The sequence below is a fragment of the Tachysurus fulvidraco genome, chromosome 8 (genome assembly GCF_022655615.1).
Source record: "Tachysurus fulvidraco isolate hzauxx_2018 chromosome 8, HZAU_PFXX_2.0, whole genome shotgun sequence".
NCBI classification, from domain to species: Eukaryota; Metazoa; Chordata; class Actinopteri; order Siluriformes; family Bagridae; genus Tachysurus; species Tachysurus fulvidraco.
Genome location: NC_062525.1, coordinates 14593119 through 14615046, shown reverse-complemented (window position 1 = coordinate 14615046; position 21928 = coordinate 14593119). Strand labels below are relative to the sequence as shown.

Genomic DNA, 21928 nt, shown 5'->3' with positions numbered 1-21928 from the left:
TGTGTACTGACAAACAGGTTTAGAGGATTATTTTGCCTCGTATATCCCGCCGTTACGACAGCAGCTGCGCCCCACTTTGGCTCCAATCAGAGTCTCAGCGCTGAAGCAGCTCGGCGTAAACACGAGTCTTCCGCCCCGCCCTTCATCATCCCCATCATCATCCGCGTACACACACACACACACACACACACACACACACACACACACACACACACACACACACACACACACACACACACACACACACACACACACTGAGCAGTTCCGCCTTCTCCCCGCCGACTTTTCCGCATGTCACATTTACAGCACACGCTCGCCAGATTACTGCGCAGCACCATGCAGGAAGACTCGTGATATCACAAGGTAAGGCACAGGGTTTGTTATGAAACTCAGGTGGCCGCATGACGATCGCGTCTCGGTTTCCTCTTACAAGCTGCCTGGTGTAGTAAAGTTTCAGTTGGGATGGCGACGAGATCTGGTGTCATACAGAGTCTAGAGTTTCCCGTGCATGTGGAGCTCCTGGTGTGAGATGACAGCTTCATGGCCACTACTTTAACTAGTCAGGGTTTCGTTTTGTCTTACACACACACAGACACACAAGCACACACACACAGACTCACACATACACATACACATACACACACACAGACTCACACATACACACATGCACGCACACACAGACACATTCACTTTGTGTTATTTTGATACATTATGACGAATAATCAAACAGACTTGTTGGTGTTGCTGCTATTAGACACTGACCTCTCAGCGACTCTACACACGTGATGTTATGTGCGTGTGTGTGTTTTATCTACCCGCTTATGTACATTAACTATGATACAGTAAATAAAAGCAGCAGTCTGATTTCCAGCGCTTTGGACTGAACTTAATAAACTCCCAGCAGTGTCTTAGTACTGATTCTTAAACTTTGTGACGTCATAACAACGCTAAACTAACAGGCCGAGATTACAGTCTGTGAGACGACACTGCTGTCAAACTGTCGTCAAAACAAAACAAAACAAACAGACTTTCTGGAAGTTTAGAGGAAAGCTAGGCACTTGTTCACACCTCTGCTTTGTCTCAAAACACCTTCATAAGCTTCGTAAAACTAGAACAACAACGTGCTACATAGTAGGTTTAACAGTACACCGCTCATGGTGGCACCTGTGGTGTGTATTATACACATAGCACGCTAATGTGTGTGATCTTCCTGTTTCTGAAGAAGCCATATCGCTTTCGCTTTGTTCTGTGGGCGGGGCTTAAACTCGACACGCACCTGCGCGCACTGTGCTACATGCCACTGAAGCTAGTTTCTAAAATATATAAACTACAGTAATTATCATTTTGTAAACTATAAATTAAACACATAATTTAAACAGATAATTTATTTACTGTCTAAACTAACCAACCAACTGAAATGAATAATCCCTTTTTTGTTGTTTAATAAAAACTAGTGGTTTTATTGAAGCTAACACCAGTGTGTTAGTTGCTTCCACTCAGTAGCTGTGTCAATAAGATCTATTCATCTTGGATTACTTTGTGGGTAATAGATTTTTATTTCAGACTTCTCCTCAGTGATGAAACGCTCACATCCAGACAGTAATGAGGTTACCACAGAAGGTGTGAGTTACACTATATGGGCATGTGGTAGCCTAGTGTTTAAGGTGTTGAGCTACCAATCGGAAGGTTGTGAGTTGAAATCCCAGGTCCACTAAGCTGCCACTGTTGGGTCCCTGAGCATGGCCCTTAACCCTAAAATGCTCAGTTGTATAAACATGAGATAACGCAAGTAGCTCTGGATAAGGGCGTCTGCCGAAATGTGAAATGCAGTAGTATTTTCCGTGAACACTAACGTTTGCGTCAAGTCAAGAAGCTTTTGTTAATTGTCATTTCAACCATATATAGCTGTTGCAGTACACAGTGAAATGAGACAACGTTTCTCCAGGACCATGATGCTACATAAAAGCAAAGACAGAGCTAAGGACTTAGTAAGTAAGTCTTTGCCACATAAAGTGCAACTGTGCAAATAGTGCAGAACAAGACAAACAAGACAGACAAGACAGTGCAGGGCAAAAAATTACAAGACAATACAAAAAAGACAATACACAAAAGACAATAAACAGAAACAGTGCCAGACAGTGTAAATACTGTATGTTCAAACAATATTGGGTGTGCAGTAATACTAGAATGAACACAATGTTATAGAGCATGATCATACCCTTAAATATCTAATATTAAACGGCAAAAAACTGTAAGTAAATCGGCCTGTAATTTTCTCAGAGGAGGATGGAGGAAAGCATCAACATGGATATTTTCTGGATGGAAATATAAATTACCTGTAAAATAGGAAATAGAAAACAGGACCCCACAGAAATTGATTCCGTTCCAGATAGGGCTATAGATGCACGTTGTAGTTCTTCAGTTACTAACTGTAGCTTATCTGTTTCTTTAGTCATTGCAAAATTTGTCAACCTCCTATGTGTAAACGGAAAAGGACCACATTAGGACAGTTGATGAACAGATAGTGTTTGAGTGGTGTTGCATTCCCAGCAAAGCAGTGACACTCCCTAGGTAGTGCATTCCTCAGGTACGGGTAGATCAGGCTTAGCAGTGTTGCTGCGATTTAACCACCTCTGTGACTGCTGGGTTGAGAAAAGTGCACCAACCCAAAAATACCTTGCCTGCAGCAGTTCTGTGGTCAGAAAGTGACCGCTGATGAGGGTTTAGAGACAAAGTTCTCAAAGAGCTCAAATGGTCTGTGAAGCATCGCCAGGGGCTCTGTGGTTTTCTTATTTTGTCACAGAGCTGGAACTCACAAGCAACTCTTATCAAAGTTATTATGCCTATAAATAATGTCAACTGGATTCTAGTAAAAAGAAAAATTTATGGAAATTCAGAAATACGGTAATAAAAACATCTCTAATATCGATGCACACAACATGTCTAATTTGTTTTAACTAATTTTATATTTTAGTGTTAAAGAGCTCCCATTATGAAATGTTTGAATCTCCTGGTTTATAGGGTAATTAATTCACACTTTGCAAGGAATAATATGAGCATTAGTCTCTAACCATACCCTGTAAGGTGGATTAACAAGGTAGGTGTGTCTAATAAAGCCACCAGTAAATAGCCAGTGCTTTAAAACCTCAGCTGGCAAAGCGCAGTCAGTAACTGTATACCTACTAAGGGATTTCTATAGTAGATACTCCTGATGTCTAATGAATGTAGCTACAATTTAATAACTGACTGGTATTGGGTTTTCATACCTGTACTAACTCATCTCTAACAGGATTTTAGCTTAATGGTATTCTTAGACCTTGGTTTATTTGTACTAGCATGGGGATACGGTTTCAGCAGGGACTACTGTATAAGTTGATTCGGATAAGTGTATATACTCCTCTCTTTCTCTTTTCAGGTGTCTTACGTATATCAAAGAAGCATGATGACAAAAAGGCAGCACACATGATACCACAATGTCACCGAAGGCTGAACATGCCAGGACGTAAGGGCAAGGGGCTCTGCGGCAGAGCTGTGCATTGAGCTCTTCCCTCACCTATTCACTCCATAGATCTTCCACACCCCACACATAATCTCCAACATCCCTCCAGTTGCACGACGGCAAGAGGTGGAAATGGCCACTCAGAGGAAGCATTTAGTCAAAGAGTTCAACCACTTCATTACCTGTTATGTGTGTAAAGGCTACCTGATCAAGCCTACCACCGTGACAGAGTGCCTGCATACTTGTGAGTGCTTTGTTTCAACACATGTTTTCAAAGCCAGAGTCAAAACCAGAGTCAGGCTTGCTTTCAACCCCGAGACTAACACTATGTTCCATAACTGTTAGCACTCCATCATCGGCTTTCCTTCAATATTCCTTAGGGGCTCCCAGGGTCATCCTTATACTTTAATGAACTCAGATAAAGATTTCTGTTAGAGCCCATGGAGCTCATTGAGTCGAAATAACTCCAAGGGTAGAACTTTAACAGTGAAAAGAGTGAAAGTACAATCAATAAAATATTTAATACTTTAAAAATAGTATTTGATTTGCTGTTTCGAATTCTTTTCTTTTTTATAAACAAGCTACACTATACAAACTAAGCTACCCTGTTAGTGGCCATATGATTGAATGATATGTACTTCTGAGTCAGGAAGTGAAGTAATTAGGGCAAATAGTGGTGCGAAAATCTGACAGAAAGCATCGGAATGTTGTATTCGGGGTGCGAAGTGCATACCTCTGAATTTCAGCCATGTACCATTGTTGTTATCAAATCTTCTGGTACAGTGCCAACAACTCTCCTGCCTCCTGAGGATAGCTCCATGAATGGGCCATTAAGTAAGGAATTACAGGCAACTCCAGAAGTATTGGCACCCTTCATAAAAAAAAAACCGATCAGAATTAGAATAAAACGTTCATTGGGTTTGGAAACATGTTGAAAATTTTGGGAAAATGTTCACCTGGTTGTGGAAGATCAAAAAAGTTTCAAATCAGCCATCTGCGCACTGGGAAAAAGGGATGGCATAATTTCTCTCCACTGTCAGTCACAGCTACACTAGCCATCTGTGGGCATCTATGAGTTCATGTATTCAGAAGAGGGCAGATAGTTTGAAAGATGCTGCCGGCTGGCTTGGCATGGCGCTTACCTGGTTGGATAGTGTAATATGATCGGTGGAGCAGGGTGACCAAGGAAAACTGTTATATTACGGCATAAAAAAACACCCTGTGCAAATGCATTGTGCAGTCAACTTTGTGGCAATAGTTTGTTGAAAAACCAGGTATGGGTGTGAGGCTTAACTTTGAATTTGACCGTATCCTGCACAATTGCTGAATTTTCTCAATTTTGAAACATTGAACATTAAAAAAAAATAAAATCACTTCTCTATTTACTTGACGGATGCCAATAATTTTACAATTTTTTTCTTGTACAGGAACTAATATGTGATTTGGTCTTGAAAGCAACTGTTATGACATTCATTTATATTGTGGCATGTCTTATGAAATCTTAGTAAAAGGACCACACATACTGTATAACTAATTCTAAAGATTGTGCGGTTCATGTTTGTGCTTTAGCCAGCACGCAGCCAGTGGGTTATTTTACATGTCTTGATGTTTTGATGGAATAGTAAAGGTGAAAGTGCCCTTGTAGATACACACATCCGCAGTCCTCAGGGTGAACGCAGATATCTGGAGCCCCAGTCACCATGACAACAAATGTCTTTCCACCTTCAATGAGCGTTTTGTGTTCCAATTATTTGTTTGTAGGAGTCGGTTTCTTATCTCGCCACAAACTGTAATCCAAAGGGGAAAGACAAACAACAAGGCTTCTATTTCAATACAAAGCCTGGTTGTGGAGTCTTGCATTTGATAGCATGATTTAGTTGTCTATCTCTCTCTCTCTCTCTCTCTCTCTCTCTCTCTCTCTCTCTCTCTCTCTCTCTCTCTCTCTCTCTCTCTCTCTCTCTCTCCCTCTCCCTCTCTCTCTCTCTCTCTCTCTCTCTCTCTCCCCCTCTCCCTCTTTAACTTGCTTATCCTGTAGCAGTGAGAAGTGCATTCGAATGAATCAGCAGCAAGTGTTTGTTATTGCCTAACCTAAAAATCTGGTCAGGTGTGACTCTGAATGTTCAGTGTTATTTCTGGGTGAATATGTGGGAGCAAAGCCACTAACATACATGTGAGCTCTACAGGCTTATCCCTAAGTGTACAGTCAGAATGTAATGCACACTTTTTTTGGGCCTAAGGACCCAAGGAGTCCTAAGTTGTCCCTCTTTTCTCATAATATACATTGCTGTCCTCATTGTGTCTAATGTTTGTTTCAAATGACTGATTTGTGTGAAGGAGAGCTAAATGTGTGTCGCAATACACAGTCCAGGTGAAAGCAGCTTCGTTGCTGTATGACACAGTAGTGAAAGATGATGATGATATTAATGTGTGTGTGTGTATGTGTGTGTGTGTGTGTGAGAGAGTAATACAGTTATGCACTCATTCAATTTGCTCAGTGAATACGATGCAGCATGGGCCTTTATCTCAGTTTCAGCCCAGAAGCTTAGTTTTACTTACACACCACAGTGATATGCAGATTTCAGTCATCCAGATGCAGACACTGAAGTTCCCAGAATGGCACAAATAGCCAAATGTTCTCTTGGCAGACATTCAGACATTCATTCAATGAAATCAATTTGTGTAGAGAAAGTGGTGAAGTTTCCCAGAGAAAACAAGTTAGCTTTTTTTTTTTTTTTTTTCCATATTCTATATATATATATATATATATATATATATATATATATATATATATATATATATATATATATATATTATATAATCTTTTTTAAAATGCACATGTTCATAACATAAATGTTGAACTTCAAAACGAGAGAATTCTTTAATTGTATTTTTCTATGCTTGACAGTTTGTAAAAGTTGCATCGTCCAGCATTTTGAAGACAGCAACGAATGTCCAAAATGTGGTATCCAAGTCCATGAAACAAACCCACTGGAAATGTTAAGGTAAGATCATTTTATAATGCAGATAATAACTAAGTAGGAATTACAAACAGCAGTATTTCCATGGAATTTGCATGAGGAAAGATAAAACGTGTAAATCTTAGTTCATTGAGATAAAAAATATTAAAGCATCAGTATGTAAGATTGTGTAGTAACTTGCAATTGCAGTGCAAACGTTGTCAAACTTTTCCTGCTCCTTCAGCTGGATTCAGTCTGTTTCTATCATACTTTAAAAGATGCTCCATTACCAGGATCTTATACTGATACCTATTTTACATTGACACGATAATGCCGTGTTTATATATCACGCTAACTGTGATTATATCATATATTTCCTAATAAATGCTCAAAGCAAGACAACAAGCTGTGCCGGTTGAAAACATCTTGAGGAGGAACTACAGCATCTTCTTATGGGATTATTAAGTGTACTGTAAAAAAAAACAATAGTATTGATGCATCCCTGCTATACGGTAACTAAAAAGAATTAAAGACCTGAAAGTTTTACGTTGTTTCATGTTTCATTATGTTATTGATAACCCAGGAAACAGCCCACTGCTCATGCTTTTGTATTTGTTTGCATATGAAAATTTTTTAAGCACCATTATTAGGAATCGTATCTCCGTCTTAATGGAATGGAGCAGACGAAGGTTGACGCCAAACGTTAGGGAATGTTGCAGAACTTTTTTTTCATAGACTGCTCCACATGAATCAGAGCTGATGCTGAGGTGTCTAGCCATAGCTGCATGCCACTGGGCAGGACCATAGTAGTGTGTGTGTGTGTGTGTGTGTGTGTGTGTGTGTGTGTGTGTGTGTGTGTGTGTGTGTGTGTGTGTGGGCTATGCAATAAATTTGGTATTAGCAGAGATGCATTCCAGCCAACAGCTGCAGCACTCAGTGTAGTCAGTGTTTCAGCTGTGAAGTTTAACCCCCCCCCAACCACACACACACACACACACACACACACACACACACACACACACACACACACACACACACACACACACACACACACAGGTGCAGCCTTGGAACTGTGTAGCAGCACAGTCTGAACACAATAGCCACAATGTCCTGTCCTGTTTGTGGATTACTGCATATATGTCTATGCTGGACCTCAGTCTCATCAAGACAAATATTATTTTCATGATGATGGATTTATGGCTTATTGTGTCATTTCTGCTATTTGATTTTTCACCTAAACCATTTTCTGTTTTCGAAGGTTGGACAACACATTAGAAGAAATCATTTTCAAGCTCGTGCCTGGACTCCGGGAAAGTATGTGTACTCGAATGGTTCTCGATTAAAGGAATACTCCAGCACTGTCTGCTGCATCTCTACAGGAAGCGATGATCTCTAAAAAGAGCTTTAACACATTTCCCTGTACTGAAAACCAAGCCAGTTTACCTTAAACCAGCTGATAATGAATGTCTGAGGGCAGTTATTGAATTCAATTCTTAGATAAAATACATGACATGATAATCATTACATGATAATCAGTGACAGGTGAAGGGAATAACATTGGTTATCTCATTACAGTGGAATAGAACAGAAGCCTTCATTTTTGTCACATCTACATTACAACACAGTCAAATTCTTTCTTCACATATCCTAACTTTAGAGGTTGAGGTCAGGGCACAGGGTCAGCCATGATACAGCACCCTGTAGCAGTGAGAGTTAAAAGCCACCATTGCCCACCTGTTAAGGGGTGGAATTTATTAGGCAGCAAGTGAACAGTAAAAACGCACAAAAAGTGTAAAGATCTGAGCGTCTCCGACAAGCACCAAAGTCCAAAGACTGGGTCAGAGAATCACCAAAACAGCAAGTCTTGCGTTGTTCCCAGTACGCAGTGGTTAGTACAAAGTGGTTTGTATAAAGTGGTTTGTACTAACTGGTTAGTACGCAGCGGTTTGTAGTAAGTGGTTAGTACCCAATGGTTAGTACAAAGTGATTTTTATGAAGTGGTTAGTATGCAGTGGTTTGTACGAAGCAGTTAGTATGAAGTGGTTAGTACGCTGTTGTTAGCGGTTAGTATGCAGCGGTTAGTTCACGGTGGTTTGTACGAAGCGGTTAGTTCGTAGTGGTTTGTACTAAGTGGTGTGTTTGAAGTGGTTAGTATGCGGTGGTTAGTATGCAGTGGTTTGTACGAAGCAGTTTGTTGTAGTGGTTACTACCTAATGGTTAGTACAAAGTGATTTTTATGAAGTGGTTGGTATGCAGTGGTTAGTACACAATGGTTAGTGCACAGTGGTTAGTGCACAGTGGTTAGTACACAGTGGTTTGTACGAAGCGGTTAGTACGCAGTGGTTAGTGCGCAGTGGTTAGTACACAGTGGTTTGTACGAAGCTGTTAGTGCGCAGTGGTTAGTACACAGTGGTTAGTACGCAGTGGTTAGTGCGCAGTGGTTAGTACACAGTGGTTAGTACACAGTGGTTTGGACGCAGTGGTTAGTGCGCAGTGGTTAGTACACAGTGGTTAGTACACAGTGGTTTGGACGAAGCGGTTAGTACGCAGTGGTTTGTACGAAGCGGTTAGTATGCAGTGGTTAGTACGAAGCGGTTAGTATGCAGTGGTTAGTACGAAGCGGTTACTATGCAGTGGTTAGTACGAAGCGGTTAGTGCGCAGTGGTTAGTACACAGTGGTTTGTACGCAGTGGTTAGTACACAGTGGTTAGTGCGCAGTGGTTAGTACACAGTGGTTAGTACACAGTGGTTAGTATGCAGCGGTTAGTATGCAGTGGTTAGTGCGCAGTGGTTAGTACACAGTGGTTTGTACGAAGCGGTTAGTACGCAGTGGTTAGTGCACAGTGGTTTGTACGAAGCTGTTAGTGCGCAGTGGTTAGTACACAGTGGTTAGTGCACAGTGGTTAGTGCGCAGTGGTTAGTACACAGTGGTTAGTACGCAGTGGTTAGTGCGCAGTGGTTAGTACACAGTGGTTTGTACACAGTGGTTAGTACACAGTGGTTTGTACGAAGCGGTTAGTGCGCAGTGGTTTGTACGAAGCGGTTAGTGCGCAGTGGTTTGTACGAAGCGGTTAGTATGCAGTGGTTAGTACGAAGCGGTTAGTATGCAGTGATTAGTACGAAGCGGTTACTATGCAGTGGTTAGTACGAAGTGGTTAGTGCACAGTGGTTAGTACGCAGTGGTTAGTACGCAGTGGTTTGTACGCAGTGGTTAGTACGCAGTGGTTTGTACGAAGTGGTTAGTACGCAGTGGTTAGTACGCAGTGGTTTGTACACAGTGGTTTGTACACAGTGGTTAGTACGCAGTGGTTTGTACGAAGTGGTTAGTAACTACCGAAAATGGTCCAAGGAATCACAGCCAGTGAACTTGCAACAGGGTCATTGGTATCCAAGAGTCAGAGCTATTTTGACACAGAGGGGACCTACATAATATTTGACAGGTGGTTTTAACATTGTGGCTGATTGGTTTATAAAGTGAAAATAATATTACGCAGTTTACATCTGTTCATTTTTTGTAACACTGGAGAAATGTAATGAATATGTTTTATTTTTTTTTTGTTTGTTTTGTGTTATCCATGTGAGACCAGGACCAGGAGTTATATCTAAAAGGATTAATATGATTTACAGTTTAATTTACAAATCTTTTATGAATGAAGGACTCATTAAGCATTTGTAAAAAACAAAAAAAAATGTATTTAGCATAAACACACTTTACATCGTTAACTGCCTGTTTACTTCTGATATAACTTAGTTTTTCAGTAAAACAGCTTTTAATTGGTTTCTCATTAAAGGGAAACAGGTTGTGCTTCTTAATCACATAAAGTTTATGTATTCGTATTATGTATTATGTATTTATGTATATTACGTTTACTGCTGAAAACCTAAATACAGTTGTTTTGTGCCTCACTATTGAGAGTGAATTGATCAGTAATGTGTTTTCTTTTTTAATCCTCTCTCTCTCTCTCTCTCTCTCTCTCTCTCTCTCTCTCTCTCTCTCTCTCTCTCTCTTTCTCTCTCTCTCTCTCTCTCTCTCTCTCTCTCTCGTTTTTTCTTGGTTTTTATTTTCAGAGGAACAACAAGAGGAGATTGAGTTCTGGAAAAAGAATAAATCAAAAGAAAATGATGATGGTAAGCGTGCGACTTTGTCCTGTTGAAATGTCTAAAGAATGAGCTGGTGAGACGTGTCACTGCTTTCTCCTGTACCTCAAAGTTAATTTTCATTCCACAACTTGTTGGAAATAATTCCTACTTTTATATTGTCTAAAGAATGACGTTATATTTTTTAACCGTATATGGACACATTTAATGTCGAACGGCAACAAAATACAATAGTTTCTTGTTATGCTTTATGTTATAGTGACGTAAACAATGGCTTTAACTCGTCATTCTCTTTCATTGTCAGTCTCTATGCACAGAGACTCTGACTGTAGAAATGTTAAATAAACACATTTATATGTTAAGTAACACATTTTAGCTGTTAAGAATTAGGCCTACATTTTAGAAGTCCTTATATCAAAGAACCGAACATTAGAAAACTCCATCACTGAATGTTGGGATCTATTTGCATTGCACACACTCACGTCTACACATTTTATAGACTCCTACCTCATATTTATTTATTCCCAACCACAAATCTCTACAGAAGACATTGAATGTATAATACCTTAATATTATTTAAACTTCACTCATATAGTTGTAGTTAAATTCATAATACACTGTTCACATGAGCAATATGTTAAGTGCAAAATCTCGTCTGTTTACTACTTCAACAAAATAGTATTTTATCAGATCACTTATGTTAATGTTTATGTTTATGCTCTTTTATATTTATTTATGTGTATACTTATTTACCATTTTATGCACCATACAGTCTATCTATCTATCTATCTATCTATCTATCTATCTATCTATCTATCTATCTATCTATCTATCTATCTATCTATCTATCTATCTATCTATCTGTCTGTCTGTCTGTCTGTCTGTCTGTCTGTCTGTCTGTTTATCTGTCTGTCTGTCTGTCTGTCTGTCTGTTTATCTGTCTGTCTTTCTGTCTGTCTGTCACTGTCTGTCTGTCTGTCTGTCTGTCTGTCTGTCTGTTTATCTGTCTGTCTTTCTGTCTGTCTGTCACTGTCTGTCTGTCTGTCTGTCACTGTCTATCTATCTATCTATCTATCTATCTATCTATCTATCTATCTATCTATCTATCTATCTGTCTGTCTGTCTGTCTGTCTGTCTGTCTGTCTGTCTGTCTGTCTTTCTGTCTATCCGTCTGTCTGTCTATCTGTCTGTCTGTCTGTTTATCTATCTGTCTATCTATCTATCTATCTATCTATCTATCTATCTATCTATCTATCTATCTATCTATCTATCTATCTATCTATCTATCTATCTATCTATCTATCTATCTATCTATCTCTCTATCTATCTCTAGTTGTTACTATAGAAACAAGAAGGACAGAACACTATTATAATGTAAACCAGTGATTAATATCAATATTGTCATTAAAATGAACTTTCTGATTAGCCAGATTCAAGAACGTCTCCTCACGGCTGATGTATAATACTGTCCCGTGGTGGTCAGTAGTAATTAATATAAATATTAAAATACCTCCCAGAATGAGTCAGAGTGAGTCTTAAGTAGTTCAGAGTGCGAATGTCTGTACATTAGAAGTCAAAGGATAAGGCTGTGACTGAGAGCCAGCTGAGACAGACTGCAGTGTACATGCCTAAGGGAGTGTTCAATTTCGATGTTACCGGTGACAGCAGGCAGCTGGTCTTTGACAGGCTTCTCCAAGGAACTCTGATTATATCTGTCTTCATCTCACCACACTGAGGTGTGTTAAGGCTGCAATCAGTCACTTACAAATAACTAAGCTATAGCTTATGTTCACTAGTGACTCATTGTGTGCGTTCTCATGCAAAAAGCCTGTTTAATTTCTCTGAAGATTGTCTGTAGGAATATTAGGAGACTCCATGTCTTTGTTGACATTTTTTAAATGAACAGAAGTGACCAGGCTAGACTTTTAATGTCATAGTCACGTCGTTCCAGATTACTGTCCAGGTTCAGACTGCAGACATTAAATAAAGCCTGCTGGAAAGAAGACGGTAATGCTTGATCACATTTTATGAGTACATGTTATGGGTATGAACATTTTGCAGAAACGTGACTTGGCCTTTTATTGAACGTTAGAAAAGCCGTATTTTGTGTTCCTGCCATCCGTTTGCTCAATGAATTACCCAATCACACATCAGCTACACAGAATTTCCTGAAGGCTTCAATCTCCACAACAGCTCATAAAGAGTGTGCAGCTGTAAGCAATTCTTAATGATTGTGTAATTACTTTCCTTTTCATACCCCCCCCCCAAACCCCCAACCCCAAGTTCGTCTGCTTGTATATCGTTGTTCTAATTTGCAAGAAAGAATTGGTGAAAGACACGGCTGCTCGATTGGAACAGCATATCTGTTCAGTTCAGCAGAACGATTGTCAGGCTCTTGATTTACTTGATATTGGGTATATTCACTCAGGGGCGGTGAAAACAATGCAGCTCATGCATATTGTGTGTGTTTGTCTATTTCATCAATTGGCTCAGAGTTCTGTTGCTAAACTCATTCTACAAACACGTCTGCATTGCTGTATATATAAACAGTCATTATGGAGTTTGGTCTTATTTCAGATGACGGTCCCGAATGTAAAAGGATGAAGGTAGACGAGGATATTGATGATGGAGGGGATGGAGACTACCACAGGAATGACCCACAGATAGCCATCTGTCTGGACTGTCTGCGCAGCAACGGCCAGATAGGAGAGAACATAGTAAAGGTTAGAGGGCTTAGACTCTATCTGGGTTTCATTATGATGTTTGAATGATTTTGTCTTTGTGCTTTATAACATTCCTACTCTCTCTGCCATCATGTCTCTATCGGAACACTGCGGAAGTTAATATACCTTTAATATAGGAATTATTCAAATAATTTCAATTATTTCTAAATCCTTTGCCATGAATAATCAGAAGTGAAAGACAAGGCAGATCTTTAGCCTTCCCAAAGGCTCAGTACAACAAAAACATCTCTCTATTTGTTTAACATTGAAAGTAATCTTTGAACAGAGTATCTACCCAATAACAATAGTAAACCAGTAAACACAGTTCACTTACAATTCACTAATAACAGAAGTCGAAGTGCAAGGTGTTGATTTCTGTCAGTCTTTTGAAGCACAACACTTGATAATGAAGCACAACACTTACACTTTTATAATAATTTCTATCATGAGACTGTCTTAGAAAACACTGGTGCAATACACTAGAAAATGATTTCTATCTGCCATAACTAAATGTTTGTGGTATCTGTGCATGAGCGGGCAAACACTGACTATGCTGGTTATTCATTACCACAAATTCTTCCCACTGAAAATTTCATTCTTCCCGTCTGGGAGAGGATGAAATATTGAGCTTAGTTAGAGCCTGATTTGCAAATACTATGTGCCAAAAAAAAGAAGGGTTTTCTGCATAAATCATTACTGACTGACCCAAAAACTACCCTTTAACTTCTTTTGTACATGATGTGTTTTCTGTCCGTTTGTCAGTGCAGGGAAACATGACAAAATGATCTAAAATGTCTTTGAGTAAAGATGAACTAAACAGCCATGTACAGTATGTGCTGGAGTGTAAAGGTGTGAAAGTTCTCCTTTAATTCACATTCTCTCCATTTCCCCCCCTCTCTTAATTTATCCTGCTTAGCTTGTCATGTTCAGGCTCATTTTGTGATGTCAGGTCTCAGCTTCACTCCACTAGAAACACCCTGTGATTAGGTCTTTTTGTGAATTGCTCACGCAGACAGTAGCCACAGTAGACAGTCAGAAGGTTTTGTGACCTTTTGTGACCTGTTGTGTGACGAGTGTGACATCACAGTGGTTACTCTGAGTCTCGAGTGCACCACTGTATAGCGTCATGTTGTGAAAGTGACAGTGTGTTGTGTATTTTATTCCCTCTTCAGGGCTTAATGAAGAAATTTATTCGCTGCTCAACTCGTGTGACCGTAGGAACAATCAAGAAGTTCTTAAGTCTGAAGTTAAAGCTTCCAAGTTCTTATGAGGTAGGTACAGCGTGTGTGTGTGTGTTATGAAATTAAATAAGTATTTACATCCAAATCAGGTGAATGGTGAAGAAATGTCATCATATTAGGAATTGCCATAAGAACTACTGTATATTGTACTACAATAACCTTATTTTTTATGTCATTAGTTTATTACATTTTTCGGGTATTTTATCTATTTTCTCCACATATGACTACCTCAGTATTTTTGTAGCATTTTACTGTACAGCATCCCCACTGCACTCTGCCCTTGTTTGTTTATTTCTCTGTGCTCTATCTCATTATCTCATTATCCATTTTGGTTTTGTGTCACTACTGTGTATAAATTTCCCTCCAGGGATTAATAAAGTTATTCTGTTCTATTCTATTTAATATTTGTATATGTGCACCCAAATATTTCTTAAAGGTACCAGAAGTAATTGGATCGTTGGGAGTTCCCTCATTATTTCACTTACAAGTAAGCAGAGAACTTTATCATTGCTCAATATGAAGTCCAAAGAGCTGTCAGTGTCAGTGAAGCAGGTCATCAGTAGGCTAAAAAAAATTAAAACAAACCCATAAGAAAAACATTAGTTGTGGCCACATCAACTAATCACATCAACTGAGCTCAGGAATACCATGAGGTCCAAAAGACTGTGAGAAACCACTGACATGGATGACAAAAGAATCTTTTCCCTGGTGAAAAAAACCTGTTAAGAACAGTTGTCCAGATGAAGAAGTCTTCTGGAGGTAGGACTGTCTGCATCACATTCAACAATGAAGAGAAACTTCACCAGAGTAAATACAGGGGGTTTACTACAAAGACATACAGTAAATTATTCCTAAGCCTCAAGAACAGGAAAACCACATTTTAGATTTTGTCAAATAAAAAAGAAAGAAAAAATGTTAAAAAACCTGTACAGTTCTGGAACAACATTCATTGAAGATATGAGACAAAGTTCAGAAAAAAAGCAAGAGAATGGAGGGGATGGAACTAGTGGAACAATAAAAACCAGTTCCCTTGTGACGGCTAACAAATTAAACATATGAGTACAGAAGCGTACAGGTCTATATTATCTGCTCAGATTCAGCCAAATGCTTAAAAAACTCATTAGGTGGCGCTACACAGTACAGGTGGAATGTGACCTGAAGAATATTTTGGAAAAATGACCAAAACTGATTTAAACAAATGTCCACATCATTTCATCATGTCACTTGCCCTGATATCCATCTTAACATGCATTTCCCATCAAAACTGAAGAAGCACAGGATGTGGTGATGTCTGTGAGGTCCATACTAAATGATTTGCATCCAAGTATTAAAAACTATGAGCCAATTATGATTACACTCATTTATCCAATTACTTTTGGTTCCTTGATAAAAGGATGAGTGGGTGAACATATAACATGGCTATTTATTGTTTAAATTCAAATTGAACATACTGTCGTAGATACACAATATACAACACATTATGTTAAAATAACAGCTTTATCAATTCCCTTTGGCAGGAAGCAGCATTTTAACAGAATAAAGCTGGGTTTCCACCGTCATTGATGATGTCTAAAAACAATTACAAATCCTTCATTACATTTTGGTCAAACATACAGCCCCAACTGTGTGACAAATTCTGCCTGGTCTATAAGTCATTCCTACATCATTTATTTACACAAATCATCAGCAACAGCAAACCTGTCTCAAACGGTGCAAAGTTTGCAACGCAAATCGCAATGTGAACATCATTCAGCTTTCTAAGCTAACACACAGTAGAATACTGTATATCTCCTTAACCGAATCCCAGAAGATCCTCACACTCTAGCAATGTGTTCTTCTCTACAGCTAGACGTCCTATGCAACGGAGAGATTATGGGAAAAGATCACACCATGGAGTTCATATACATGACGCGGTGGAGGCTTCGAGGTGAAAATGTAAGAAGTGTTAATGTCTCTAATTCTCTCCTCATGCACTAAATCTGCACCTCAGCTAAGATGAAGAATCATTAAAGCAGAGCGAGTCAGTATTGACGTCTGAGATCATTAACCTCTGTGTAATTCGATAGATGAAACTTCTCCATAATTCTTCCTAATTAACTTAGAATTCAGGGGATCTCTTGAGAACGTATCATATGGTGTTCCTTCGCTTTGGGGGAGCGATAGTTGTCCTATCGGTGAGACAGAAGAACTCAGAAGAGAAAATCTAGTCTCTGTAATTCTGGCCACTGACATTCAACCAGTCAGGACAAGGAGACCTTTCTGCTTTCCTCATTTCTTCATTCTCCATTAAGCCTTCTCTTCATGCATACATGTCTTCAAGGGATGTTTTTTTTTTGTTTTTTTTGCTTGCTTTCCAGAGCACACTAAAGGGTCGGCCTGAATTTGTTTTTAATTTGAATTTCAAAGCAGCTGGCAAAATCTATGACGTTCACGAACAGAACTGAAGTACAGTGAAATCCATGAAGTTTGTACTTGGTCTATTAAACATAAAAAATTTTAATTTTTAATCTGTTTTAGATGTACAGTATATACTCTTGAATTTTAAAGCAGACAAGTTTATGTTGAAATACTGTATTAGTGATCTGCTTGGCAGTTCTGTACATGAGATACTGTACCACTACCTCAGTTACAATGGCTTTTAATACTAGAAATTGATGGGAGAACGGACAGATGAGCAGGTGAGAGACATGGACTGTCTACAGGACTAAAGTGCTGCCGCATCTCTCACTTTAGGTAAAAATGTATCAGTAGGTATTCCATTGTCAGTATTAGTAATGTAGGAGACTGAGAAAAGAAATGAGCCAACCTGGTAACTCCTTCTGGAAGATCACATATCGATTGCTTTGAAACTAATTCAGGTGGATTCCTTAATTCTTTCATTAAATCACACAAAGTCTGAGGGACCACTGAGACAAAGCAACAAAATCTGTGCCAATTGTGGCCAAATTTATTCAAATGAAAATGCAAGCATATATTAAAGCTGTCCTGTAGTGTTTTCTATCGTCTTTTGTCTCGCACTGTTTCACTAGGTTACACACAACGCACTATGTGTGACTTACATTAACTTACTTTAAGTCCTTAGCTTTGTGTTGTTTTATGTAACATCATGGTCCTGGAGACACGCTGTTTCATTTCACTATATACTGCATTATATATATGCTATATATACACTGCTATATATGGTTGAAATGACAATAAAAGCTTTTTGACTTGACTTAAACTGAAAAGTCTTTGAAGAGCTACTGGTGAAACAGTAGTCCTAAAAACGTTCATAAAAGTTCATTTGAAAACTTCGAAATGAGACTTGATTTATTGTATATTCTGACTGTTTTTAGATTTTTTTTATATATATATATTAGATATTTTTAATTTGGGACATTATTTTGGAATGAGTAAACCCAGTCATTTAACCTTTTCTACCAGTTCGATAGCGTTCCAGTTTACAGGCAGTATAGTAATCGGCTTATGGGAAATTTTCAATTAGTATAAACAAATTATTTTATCGCCGCAAGTTTGACATAAAACAATGTTGGCTTTCAGTGTGAGATATCTTTAATCTCTGTTGGCATAAAGGAGATAACCTTACACAGAATTGTAGTGTATTTTTTTCTATGAATGTATTGTCCCTCAGTAGGCTAGGTAAAAATATACAGTAAAATGACTAATATTTAAAAACCCTGGGTGACATTCATATGACTCAATAACCACCATTGTTGACTGTGACATGACAAAGAAATTCAATGCTGAACACGGACACAACAAAACAGGCACAAATCCCATTTTATTAACCTCTGGGAAAAATAGTTATATGGTCGCTCACGTCTTTTAAGTAAGATATGTTAAGTACATATATGGCAAATTTTGACTTTTGAATTTTAACTTGATATGTTTAAGGACATCTATACCTCTTAAGATCTCATGGATGCATTGTAGTTTTGACCTACAGAAATAAACTCTTAAGCATTTTAAGATTCTAGATACCACCTCTATAAATATGGCATTCTGAGTCATTTTAGGTGAGACTCTGAGAACACAATCAAAGGTCAGGTCCAGAATGGCTGAAGAGAAGCACACCGAGAACGGCTGATGTGTGTCTAACAGCTGCACCACTCAGATATCTCAAATACACATCGTAATGACGGGACAAAAGCAGGGCTACCCGTTGGATATTCAGTCCGCTTTCATATCACTGTCTATTTCCTTTCAGTGGAATTTGGACGCAGGTTCTTTTGTTTTGTTTTGTTTTTGGAAGTACATTAAATTTAAACACTACACCGGCATGAGAGTCGTGTACTTTTGGTAGAGTCGATTTTGTTTTTCATGGTCAGTCCCAGTGACACAGTGTAAAATTATGCCATTTGAAATTTGCATATTTCTGTGTGCTCTGAATAGCAGCTTACTAATGAGCTGTTACTAATATCACCGGTCCTCGTTCATCACATGCTTTAGAAATCAATAGTAAAATGGTACAGGTGTTTCACATAACACGTATTCTGGATGACAAATGAGTTGTACCACAAAGGTGTTCTTTTCTGAACACATTGAACTGAACACCGTGACAGCTACCTGAAATTCTACCGGAAATCTCATTAGGCTGGAAAGGCACAGAATTGGGTCAGCGTGGGCCTGTACTTTATTTCCCCTCTTTCCAGTAACACACAGAAAACTTTCTCTCTTTCTTTCTCTAAAAATAGTTTGCCTGGGCTCAAGAAAAAGTGTACTTGTGTGAATTTATATATATATATATTTATTTTTTATATATATATATTTATAGTATATATATATATATTCTTTTGTATTTCTTTGTTTATATATATATATATATATATATATATATATATATATATATATATATATATATATATATATAAACAAAGAAATACAAAAGAATATAAAAATGACTAATTTAATGTCATTAATTTAATAAGAAATGAGAGAGAGAAAGGTGTACCTTTATTAATCCCACAAAATACATCTTGAAAAAATGGTGTAAAAAAGGAACAAAATTACTAGAAATAAAACAGATATATTAAATAATTAATAAAAAAAAATAATACCGTAAAATAAATCAATGTAGTTATGTGCACATGCACACGGACAGACACGCACACACACACACACACACACACATAGGTATGTGAGTCTCACAGTCAGTGGTGTAGGAGGTACTGGGTACCGTTGTGGAATCTGACGGCTGATGGTATAAAATAGCACATTATCTTTACTACCATAGTTACCATATATACCACAATGTGTGTGTGTTTGTGTATATTTTCTAGAGAGACTCCATTACTGTGTCATTACACAGAGATGTTAATGATCCTCTGAATCTCACCAATCTTATTTTGTCATTTCAGAATGGTTTATGTAAACGATGTAATCAGAGCTTTCAGACATGCATAAAAGCATTGACCTCTTCTTTTCTCATATTCATTTGAACAATAGTTGTTTGTATCAGTGATAGCACTTCTCTTTACTTGTTTAAATATGATCAGTGATATACAGTGACACTCACTTCTCTTACTTATGTCTTTTCTCTAGGCCTACCCAATGGTACTGGAATATCGTCCTCGTATTGACTTTGGCTAAACCAGTCCAGCCTCATGCACTTTTCTCAGCTCAGCAAACAACACCACAGTGAATAGACATTCTGCACAGGAGTTGGACTTAATCACACCATTGTCTTTTTTGTATTTGGTTATCTTTTTCTTAAACTTCCTGGTTCATCAGACTTCTCCTCACAGCTGGGACTGTAGCTTATTGAGCATGTGTTAAATCCAACCCTGGCTTGGCTTTCGTGTGTCCATCCATTTGTTGGTGTACCAGAAGAACTGTTGACACGATCAGTCATGAAGTTACGGACCCAAGGAAATACACATGCCATGAGATAATTGTTCAATAAGTGTGTTCAATTATCATTACAGCTTTTTTTTTTTTTTTTATCAGTAGTTAAAGTAGTGCCTTTTGTAAACATGCTGTTTTTGCTGATCTCAAAAGCCTTTTTTTAATCATAGCCAAAAAGGAAAAACACAATGGCGTCGTATCAGTTCCAATTATCCTTTATTATAATTAAAATAAGCTACTGTTTTTAACTGAACCATAAAGGACAGCAGGGTATACGGTAACCCCGGATATTTGTTCCGACGTCTTTGTACATACGTAGAAGGAAGCCTTACTAAGGGAGCAGTGAGCACTGAAAGCACTGAAATCTTGCACTAGATTTACTGATGAAACGCTGCTTTGTTAAAAGTGAATCCGGATCCTGGAAATCCACATGTATTAAAGGAGCTTGCAAATGTATAAAATAAATAGTTATATTATTTTAAACCTATATGTATGCAAGTAATACATTTTAGTGAATGATAAATTCATGCCTAAATTGAACTGAATTTTTCTATCAAGGAAAAAAAAATCCACTTATGCAAAAGCATTTACTTAATTACCAGAAGAGAAATTTAAATAATTAGTGAATTCCTGTTTTTTTTTTATTTATTTAAATATGCACAGAAGATGAAAAAATATAGTTACGCGTGGAGCAAATCCATCTCTTATCCTTATCCTTTCTAAAACTAGAAGTCATTTAGGAACAGAACAAATTCTCCAAATCAATCAATCAGTCAATCGACCAATCAATTGACCAATCAGGTGTAGACGTTTTCTTTAAAGCCGATACCCAGATAGATCACTTTTATGTACTGTAGCAGTGAACTACGTTTGCAGTAAATCGTCTGAATGAGGTCTCACTCACTGGCTCCTTTGGAGAGCTCTGTATTTACACACACTTTGTTTTTGGAGTGTCCCACAATATGAACAGCTTGGACACGAAAACAATAAATCATTCGACTACAGGTGAGGGTGACTCTGAACTCGCATCTTTTGTTTTTTTATTCATTGTATCTGTCAGTTTCTTCACAGATTGCATCTATGTACAGGTTATCATGCCTTTCTAGTCTGGTCCAAGTGGATATAAATAATTGGTTTAGTACTTTAAATAATTTCACAATTTTCTATCTGATCTGACAGTACAAAGATTTTACTCATATAATCTATATTCTGCTATCGGGCGTTTTGTATTACACCAAAGACAGAGAGACGGAGAGAGACAAATTCAATAGCACTTATTTTTAAAATAAATCATATTCATAAACACTTGAAAAAAATAATACTTAAGTTAAAATATGTCTTTCATGTATCTCTGATAGAAAGTAGCTAGTAAACAGGTGTTTTAGTTAGTAATGACAATCATTGTTCCAGTCCTGTTCGTCTGGAATCCAGACTCTTTTGGAACTTTTCATGGTCAAACATGCAGTCTAAACATGTTTATTATCCAAAAATCAGGTATTCAATTTTTTTTTGGGTATTATTTTATTTTTAAGCAGAAAATATACACAGGTTTAAGTATAATAAATG

The 21928-nt window shown here is 38.0% G+C and overlaps 1 protein-coding gene across 2 annotated transcripts; it reads left to right on the top strand.

Moving 5' to 3' along the window:
• The first annotated feature begins 194 nt into the window (after positions 1-194).
• On the top strand, positions 195-21384 carry pcgf5b (polycomb group ring finger 5b). 2 transcript variants are annotated; one of them, XM_047817561.1, is made up of 10 exons: positions 195-363; positions 3416-3743; positions 6405-6501; positions 7715-7770; positions 10525-10584; positions 13132-13277; positions 14450-14548; positions 14955-15005; positions 16364-16453; positions 20060-21384. In XM_047817561.1, exons 2-10 carry the CDS (start codon positions 3632-3634, stop codon positions 20105-20107), a joined length of 759 nt encoding a protein of 252 aa, XP_047673517.1. In that variant the 5' UTR covers positions 195-363; positions 3416-3631; the 3' UTR covers positions 20108-21384. The 2 variants fall into 2 exon arrangements, with proteins under 2 accessions (XP_047673517.1, XP_027033284.1); XM_027177483.2 differs by lacking the exon at positions 14955-15005 and having other exon boundaries at positions 203-363.
• Positions 21385-21928: the final 544 nt, after the last annotated feature.